The sequence below is a fragment of the Sycon ciliatum genome, chromosome 12 (assembly GCF_964019385.1).
Source record: "Sycon ciliatum chromosome 12, ocSycCili1.1, whole genome shotgun sequence".
In the NCBI taxonomy this organism is placed as follows: Eukaryota; Metazoa; Porifera; class Calcarea; order Leucosolenida; family Sycettidae; genus Sycon; species Sycon ciliatum.
Window position 1 is genome coordinate 26,024,008 of NC_088654.1, and position 9,220 is coordinate 26,033,227.

The 9,220-nt window shown below is 54.5% G+C and overlaps 1 protein-coding gene across 1 annotated transcript in view; it reads left to right on the forward strand.

The window, feature by feature from the left end:
• The first annotated feature begins 507 nt into the window (after positions 1-507).
• The window catches only part of LOC135828479 (histone-lysine N-methyltransferase SETD1A-like), a 21,376-nt gene continuing 12,663 nt past the window's right edge, over positions 508-9,220 (forward strand). The window contains exons 1-7 of the mRNA XM_065340926.1: positions 508-725; positions 826-920; positions 1,016-1,108; positions 2,069-2,339; positions 3,135-6,253; positions 7,266-7,506; positions 8,883-9,220. The exon at positions 8,883-9,220 is cut by the window's right edge and continues 1,155 nt beyond it. Of these exons, the coding sequence (XP_065196998.1) occupies positions 683-725; positions 826-920; positions 1,016-1,108; positions 2,069-2,339; positions 3,135-6,253; positions 7,266-7,506; positions 8,883-9,220 (4,200 nt within the window). The 5' untranslated portion in view covers positions 508-682. The remainder of the gene's footprint in view (positions 726-825; positions 921-1,015; positions 1,109-2,068; positions 2,340-3,134; positions 6,254-7,265; positions 7,507-8,882) is intronic.

Genomic DNA, 9,220 nt, shown 5'->3' on the forward strand with positions numbered 1-9,220 from the left:
AAACAGCCAAAATTCTGTTTACGTTTCCACACACACACACACCACACACACACACACCACACACACACACACACACAATACGCAATGCATGCTTGGCTGCGCTTGCCACTCGAGCGCGCGTTCATCATTGTTCATCATGGTTCATGGCGGCCTGAACTTTGAAGCATGCATGCAGTGGTCTGTGGAGTGACCAGGAATGGATACCTGGTTCACTAGTCGTCAACGTAAGAAAGTGTGAACAAGCCATGCATGCATGCAAGGAAGGACCTGCATGCAGCTCAGAGAGTATCGTATTTACGACTCCCTGGCAAGGACTTCGTTGTTGCACCATGGGGGGGGGGGGGGGTACTAAAAACCTCGGTTTTTAGTACTACAAAATTAGTACAGTAGTTGTCTCCCCGTTGAAAACTGCATGCAGTGCACTACATGTATGCGGTCATGTACGTAGATCTACGTACTGCTTGTGTATATAGTGTAGCTTCGTAGGTACGCACGCAAACTTGTTGAAAAAGAGGACTTTCGAAAAAATTATTCCAAAGCAAGCAGGAGCTTCAAAAAATTAGAATGTTTGTTGTGTGGGTGATGTTTCTTCATCATCGGATGGGTATTATGCTTACAGTTCTGGTTATGGAAAGCTAGTGTCTCTGCTGCCTGAAAGGAGAGAGAGATAGAATCGATACCTATGTCGCAAGCACCGAAAAACACTGTCACTAGGGATGCGCCTCGTATGTATCTGCTGAAATGCAAATGTTTATTTGCCCCAGATTTACCATTGATTGTTGGTATTTTGGTTTCTGTTCTTCCTTGGATACCTTTTACTTCCAGGTCAGTATCAGTGCTATAAGCTTCTGGTGGATCCAGCAATTGTAGGCAAGGGGCGTGCAAAGGCGTATCGCTATGACGGCAAGCCACCCAGTGGGGTAAGAACTCACTGTGGCTGTTGACAGCTCAGCTGATCACGAATTGGGTTACTGAGTGTTGGCAATTTGCCTTTCTCTGCCTGTTGTTTTCCCAGCATCCTTCTGTTCAGGTTACTGATCCGCGTACCAGCTTGTTCAAGACTTCTCTAGCTAACGACCATGCCACGCTTCCTGTCCCACGTTTCAAGGTACAGCCCCTTTTGGGATTTCTTCCTCCAATATTTTGCTGTCAATTTAGTGATGGGATTTGAATTGGGAAGATCAATTTGTTCATTCTTCTGAAAGGCAGAGTGCAGCCGGTTGTGACTGGTAATTTTCTTCTTGGCTACTTAAAGTCTTTCCATCTCGGAGAAGTGATTGAATTTGAATTCCTGATACATTATTTGCGATCACCACCACGATTTTGTTCAGGGATGTCAATTCCTTTTTTCTGGCATTAATTCGGTTGTAGAGCTTTAAGGGGACGTAATCCCAAGTGAAGCGTGTCCTTCAACAAGGTGCACTTGGCACTATGGCAAACTGGTCCAGGTCGCAGCAGTTCGACTGTGCTGCCGTCGCGTTGAAAGTAGAAACGCATGCGATGTTAACCAGTGCTGATCACATTCACATGGATAGTTCTCATTGTGTCAGCAAAACGCATTCCTCATCTCAACCATAGTCAGGGGTGGATCGGGGGGGGGGGGGGGGGGGGGATTCCGTGGATTCCATGGAACCCCCTAAATGTCGCAAGCGTAGTACTGGAAACCCTATGCATGTGCACGTATCAGCAAGAGTACATGAGACCCAGAGTGTGCAGCTCGGATGGGTTGCTGTCACGGTGACATTTCGTGATTACATCATTTTTAGTGATGCAGTGCGTACAAGCAGGATTCAAGCAGGTCTCTTTCTGCACAACTGCAGCTCAGTTGTACGCTCTACGCCATTTCCTGCCTCAGATCTGCGCCAAATATGATGTAATCACGGAATTCCACCGTGACAGACACCCATAGTAGAAAAGGCCCCAAGCTGCATACTCTGGGTTTCATGTACTCTTGGTATCAGCTATTCAGTTTTTGAGGTTTGGGCTAAACAGAACCCCCTGTAGCGGTCTCTGGATCCGCCCCTGACAGTCACTGTCATCTATGCCACCTGCTTTCCTGTTGTTGCAGTTTGACCGGCACAGCGTCGGGACGCCTGTGGCCAGGGATGTGTTTCTCAGCGGCCTTAATGACAATGCCAACGAGAAGTTCTTGCGCGGACTTTGCCAGGGCTATGGCGAGATTGAGAAGGTCCGTATTTATCGCCATCCGGACTCCAAGAAACATCTTGGGCTTGCTAAGATCGGCTACATGTATCCGAGCTGTGCGAGGAAGGCTGCCTCGGCGCTCCAAGGCCGCTCAGTGATGGGGAATACCGTGACTGCTGTCCTGGATGCTAAGGGTAGGACAGTACGTGTGTGTGTGTGGGGGGGGGGGGGGTTGTGTGTGTGTAAGAGGGAGGGGGGGGGGGGGGGAGGTGTGCTGTGTGGGTGGGACAGAGATGGGCGTCCGTCCGTACTGTATAGATAGTAGATACCCAACTTGTTAGCTGGTGCGTATTCACACCAACACAGAAGCTTTGTGCCTGCGTACGGCCATCAGTAAACCCAGCGCACAGACAGTGCTGTACTACTGTCCTGCATATCATTACAGCAACTCACATGCACAATTACCACTGGAAAATGCACTGAGTCCAATGGTGAAGGTCCCAAGTTGATCGGAGCGTCCGTTCCCGAGTTACACCAGCTTGAAGTTTGCACTGAATTTGGTGACATCATGATGACGTCATCGACTTGCCCAGGCTTGGCCGGATGTATGACGTCACAGAGATAGAATTTGTATGGGAGTAGATGAGGAAATTTCAGTATTTTGGCTCTCCATTACCCCAAAGAAGTCGAATGTTTTCACACTTCGGTATGGGACATATGGCACCCTACCAGCATCCCGACTGGAAACAAATTCTAGTACCGTATATCAGCGTCTTTAAAGCCATGGCCTTATTCGAAACACCGCTGCTTTCCTAGCTATTTTAGATGCTACATGACTCGAGTACCCACTACGGCATTCAATTAAAGTCAAAGTCCACACAGAAATTTCAATCTAAATCCACCTGTTCACCCTTCCTGCTGGGCTGTAAGTTTGTTAGCATAGTACTTATTCCTTCATTTTTTCGTTGTTTCATTCTGTTGCTCTACAGGGGAGGAATCGCGCAAAGCCGTTCAAGCGGCCATCAACCCCAAGCCTGCACCGGACAACAGTGCGAGTAGTGCTGCTGGCACTCGTGTCGGCCTATCTCCAACCACTCCACTGCCGGGGACTACCTTTTCTATGCCGGCGTTCCCGACTAGCGGCGCCGCCGTGAATGTGCTGCCGGCATCGTCCACCGTGCTCCTTCAAAACTTCCACCAGCAGCAGCAGCAGCAGCAGCAAGGGAGTATTATTCTCGCTCCCGGCTCTGCGCTGCCCGTGCATGCCGCTACTGGTACTGCTGGTGCAATGCCGGTGGGCTCATCAGCTCCCGCTGGCACGCTGATCAACGGCGGTGCTACTGGGTTCGTTGGCGGCATGACAATGCTCAGTATTGACGGGCATAGCGTGGTGGTGCAGACGCCAGTGCCAGCTGCTGCCGGTGGTGCTCCAGTGCTTACCGCCAACCCATCCGCCACCACCACCGCCGCCGTTCTGTCAGCATTCCCGGGGTCGTCCGGCGGCGCTCTTGCCCCGGGCGGTGGTCAGTTTGTACTGGCCATGGCGCCGGGTAGTGCTGGCCCAGCAGCGGTAGTGCCTGCCACCGCGGCGACGACGGCCAGTGCTGTAAAGACGTACGGCGAGGTATCGTCATCCACTAGCACTAGCAACAGTGCCGGCGGCGGCGGCGCTCACACTCACTCAAGATCAGCTGGAGGATCACGGACAGGCTCGCCGCGGTCAGGGGCCACTGAGCATCACAGTCGTCACCATCGGCATCGAGATCATCGCGAGCATCGTGATCACCAGCGTGACCATCATCACCACCGAGAGTCTCCACCGCCGCCATCGTCCTCCAGTCGGCACACCGGGCGTGGCCGGCAGCATCACCATGACGACGCGCATTCGCATCATCGTCGTCGTGGTGATCCGCCGCCTCCGTCGAGCAGCGGCAGCTCGGCCAATCAACGGTCGCATGACAGACAGCACGACAGGTCGTCACGCGATCGGGAGCACAACTCGCGCTCTCCTCCACCTTCGTCACAGCACCACCGGTCGTCACGGGGGGCAACGGAAAGCCGGCCATCGTCGTCAACCTCACGCCTGCGTAGTCCCACAGCATCAACGTCAAGTAGTAGTCGCTCCGCAAATGGTAGCAGCGGCAGCGCTGGACAAAGCCGGCAGCAGCAGCAGCATCGCCGTCGCAACTCTTCACCGGAACGTTCACCGCCAGTGTCGCGGCGCTCTCACGACTCCCACCGCTCAACACCGCCGCCATCGTCGTCATCTCACCACCGTCATCGCTCACCCTTGTCTCGCGGCAGTGAGCGTGGCGGCAGTGCCTGTAGCAAGCCACACCGCTCACGCTCTGGCAGTGGCGACAAGCCATTGGGAACGGACTCAGCCAAGGCCTCCACTACGGCGCCGGGGACACCCGCCGCACCCAACCAGGGTCTCGTGGAGCCGGTGTCTCCGCCGTCGCCGGTTGCCGACCCGGTGGAGTCGCTCTCGCAGCTGCAGCGTATCAACTCTCTGCTGGCTGAAGCGCGACAGGGAGCAGTGCCCGGTGTGACGGCCGTGCGAGAGATCCTCTCTGGTGGCGGTGCCACTGGTGTGTCGTCCGCATCACCCGCTGACGAGGCTGCAGCTGATGTCCCTGCTGCCAACGCCGTTAGTCCGCTAATGGTGAGTACGAGTGGTGGTGACATTGACCAGAGTGGCAGCGTACCCACTACAGGCACAGGGCCAGCGCCGTCCGCCGCTGCTGGTTCACTGCCGCTCGCATCCTCCTCGCTGCCGTCCGTGGCAACCTGCACAGCAGCATCGCTAGCGGCACCGGTTGCTAACGGCGGCGGGGCTTGTTCTCCGTCACCCCCGTCGTCCGCCTCCACCTGTGGCCGGCGCCTGTCCCGTGACCTGGACCTCAACTCGCCGGCGCTGTCGCAAAGCAGCGGCTACGGTAGCGGTGAAACGCCCAGTGCCGTCGAGAAAACCCCCGCGGCAACCCTGCCACCGCCGCCGCCACCCCCAACGACAGCCGTGCCGCTACCAACGCTGATCGACAATATATCACCGGTATCGTCGCCAGAGCAGCCGCCGCTGCCCGACGACATGCCACCGTTGCCACCCAACTCCGCGCCGGCCAGTCCGCTGCCACCACCGCCGCCGCCACCCGCCGACACGTCGGCGGACATGGAGATGTCTTCGGACGAGGACAGCCCGCCGGGGAAGGCACGCAAGGAGGCCCCGCAGATCACGATGCCCGGCAGTGGCGGTGGTACACCGCTGATTCCACCACCGCCTCTCCATCACCTCAGTGTGCCCCCGCCACCATTCATGCAGTCCGGAGTGCGGCATCCACCACCACCTATGCCCGGTGGCTTCATGCCGATCGGGTTTGGGCCGCCTCCACCGCCGGGTACAAGCCACATGATGCCACCTCCCCCGATCAACAACAACAGCAACTCTGGCAACAACACTAGCAGCAGCAATAGAGCAAGCAGAAACAGCGGCGGCAGTGGTGGCGGCGGACTCCAGAACACTCCGCGCTCTCCCGCCGTGCCCAAACCGGACGCGTCCAGTGCTGCTAGCTTCAGCGGCAGCGGCAGCTTAACTGCCAAGCTGGTACGGCGCCTGCCGGTGGCCTCTGAGCTTGCGCCCATCCTGGGCAACATGGTGATCACGGCCGGTGCCCTGCTCAAGTACAACGACTGCGTGGCGCAGGAGCAGAAGGTGCTGCTGGACCAGCGTCGCAGCAGCAGCAGCAACAGCAGCTCTGCCGCCGCCATGTCCAGCTGCTCCAGCCTGGCGGCGGTGCAGGAGGAGCGCGTACGCGAGATCCTGCGCCAGGGCGAGCTCCTGCAGGCCGAGCAGCAAAGCATTCTGGACGCCGTGCGCGACAGCCTGCGCAAGGCCAACAAGTCGCCGACGCTACCCGACGAGCGAGAGCTTGCCTGCCAGCGCTCCGACCTGGTGGCCAAGAAAGTGCAAGCGCTTCTCAGCACGGAGTTGAAGGAGGTGCTGAAGAAAGACATACGCCGGAAGTTGGTCGAGGGCACTGCGTTCCGTATGCTCACCGACTGGCAAGCCAAGAAGAAGACGGAGGCTGCCGAAGCCATGCTGAACAAGGTAAGGCTTGAAAGTCTGTCTGCCTCCTTGTTTCTCTCTCTCTCTCTCTCTGTCTGTCTCTTTCTTGCATGCATATTCGGCCAGGCGGTAGGTGTTACGCTATGTTATGTTATCTTTGTTTTTACTTCACCCTAGGTACAGGCATTGCTGCCTTCTTGGCAGTTCTTGCTTCGGATCATGCATGCCGCCACAGCTCCAAGGCTATGATTAAAACGTACAGTTGCGCTCACTGAAATCCGACCCAAAGTGCATACCGTACTCGCGCGATTAGAGCCCTCTCTTGAATAGTGCCCTATCTCGAATAGTGTGCCAGTGAAAAATAAAGCCCTCTCTTGAATAGTGCCCCCCCCCCCCCCCCCCGGTCTTGTAGCCAAGACCATGTGCAAGTTTGGTGTTCTTTTGCTAATGTTCTTGGCCATTGCTTTGCACTGGTGTTTTCAGGAACAAAATCGCAGGTCTTGTTCCTGTTTCTGTGGAGTCGTGAGTGTTTACAGGACACTTTAGGCTCTGTTTTTCTTTGTTTTATGCTGGATGACGCAAATGTACCAGCAATAAAAATAGTGCCCTCTCTTGAATACTGCCCCATCTGTGATTGACATTGAAAAAATAGTGCCCCAGGGGCACTAATCGCGCGAGTACGGTAACTGGCGTCCTGGCCCAGTTCCGAGTACATCACTGGTCATGCACATGCATACATGTATACGTTTAGCTGTGTTCGTACCACTTGCAGGGCGTCAAGGGCCGTGCGAGTTCAGGGCGCCAGATACGCAATTTTGGGTCGGATTTCATCGGGCACAGCTGTATGGAGAGCTGTTTGTTTTCACAGCACACGTCCTTTATTTGTATCAAAACGAGTGTTAATTTGTTTTGTCTTTGGTGCTGCTGCTGCTGCTGTGGGGGAGGGGTGGCCGTGATATTCTAGTGTCAGTGTGCGAGTGCACGCAAGCACTTGCTATCTTGCATTCCCTCATGGCTTACTCTCTGTTGCCGATAATCTCTCTGACACTTGCAGGCCGGCAAGTCGTCGCAAGCCCCGGCGGTGGCTACAACCCTGTCCTCCAGTGACACACCATCGTCGTCGGCAGCCACCACCACCACCACCACAGCCGCAGCAGCAGCAGCAGCAGCAACCTCGAGTTTGGCAGCTACAGTGGCAGCACCCACGTCGAATAGTTTGGCAGGGACGGTATCTTTGCGCGTCCGTGGCTGCAGGGTGTCCGTGAATGCCCAGGGACGAGTCAACCATAGTACAAGTAGGTCCTGGCATGCGTTGTTGCTTGTGTTCGCTGTGTGCTGCTCATGCTGACCACGTATGGTTCTAGGTTGTTGTCGATGTGTCCCGTTATCCTCTGTGTCCGTGTCTCTCTCTCCCCCTCTCTCTTTTCTCTCTCTATCTCTCTGTCTCTGTCTCTCTCTCTCTCTCTCTCTCTCTCTCTCTCTCTCTCTCTCTCTCTCCGCGCATTTTACTTCTCGCTGTATTGAACGATACATCATTGGAAAGCTAGGTTCAATGGCTTTCCAATGAGCCGTGATATGTTGAATAGAAGTAGGGAGACCGAAGCTCGAGCAGTTTGTACTTGTACAGCCGTCTATGCTTTTTTCTTCTACATGCTCCTTGTACGTGACAAGTTGTCTCGTCGCTGACACTGGAAGGGCTAATGATGCGACGATTCCATGACTTCTTCAGAATGCTGATGATAAGAGATAGGGATGGGAAGGCAAGTTGTGTGATTATTTTTCAAGGAGCGAAAATAGGGCATGATAAGCATGAAGCAAAATTATAACAAATGTGACACCATTAGCTGCTCGACTTAGAACTAAGAACATGGAGAAGCAACTGCAAGGGCACCCAGCAGAGCAGTGATCAGGTGAGAAACAGCAGCAGTAATTGAATAGCAGCAGCAGCAAGAGGCGAATACCAGTGTCATCGTGTGTGTGTGTGTGTGTGTGTGTGTGCACGTGTCTGTGTGTGTGTGTGTGTGTGTGCACGTGTGTCTGTGTGAGTTCTGTCGCCTCTTGCTGATACTTTTCAACCATCGCTGCTGTTTCTCACCTTGTCACTATCTTGCTTGGTGTCTTGGCTTCTCTGTGTTCTTGTATCTGCGGTGTGCATCTTTTGCTGTCGCATTTGTTACAATTTTTACTTTGCGCTTATTCATGCCCTATTTTACGCTCCCTGCTAATCATCACACCGACTTAGTGCTTTCGCCTCCTCTGTAATAAGTGCGCCCTCCCTCACCTATCATCATCAGAGTGCTTTTATCTACTGTTGCTCTTATTCTGTGCTTTGTCTATCTACTTTTGCGTTTAGTGAATCCTTGTTGTGACCTTTGCGTGTTTCTCAGGTGTTGGAAAGCTGAGCTGTTGCTGGATGGTCTGTGTATCTGTCTGTCTGTCTGTCTACAACGATATATAACCGGACCACACAACAGGAGCATGACGGATACTGATAGATTTAGCGTTTCGACAGTTCAATGTCTTCCTGTACTGTGGTCCGGCTATCTGTTGTTGTATTTTATGGATCCCTTGCCGGAGCCTTTGCTGGTACCTCATTGTGAATAGTCAAGCTTTTGCTGAATTGTCTGTCTGTCTGTTTTGTCGGTCTGCGAACGTACTTGTTTGATTTCAGTTGCCCCGCTGCCCAAGTTTCAGAAGAAGGCCGGAGCGGCAAACGTCTCGATTGGCAAGGCCTTGCAAGCTCCGTACAGCCGTCACCACTACTCACCGATCAAGCGCCAATCAGCCTCTCTGTCCGGGCCCAGCTGGCGAGAGCAGACATGGTCACAACGGCACCACAGCGCACCGGAAGAGCTCCAGCCGCAGCCCAGCAGTCGTCGCTCCCTGTCCAGCATGATGTCGGCGGCAAGGTTTGAGCCGGCCACCGAACCGATCTCCTCAGCCGAAGAGGAAGAGGAGGACGAGAGCGACGCCAGCTCAGCTAGCGAGGACGAAGACAGTGACAACAGC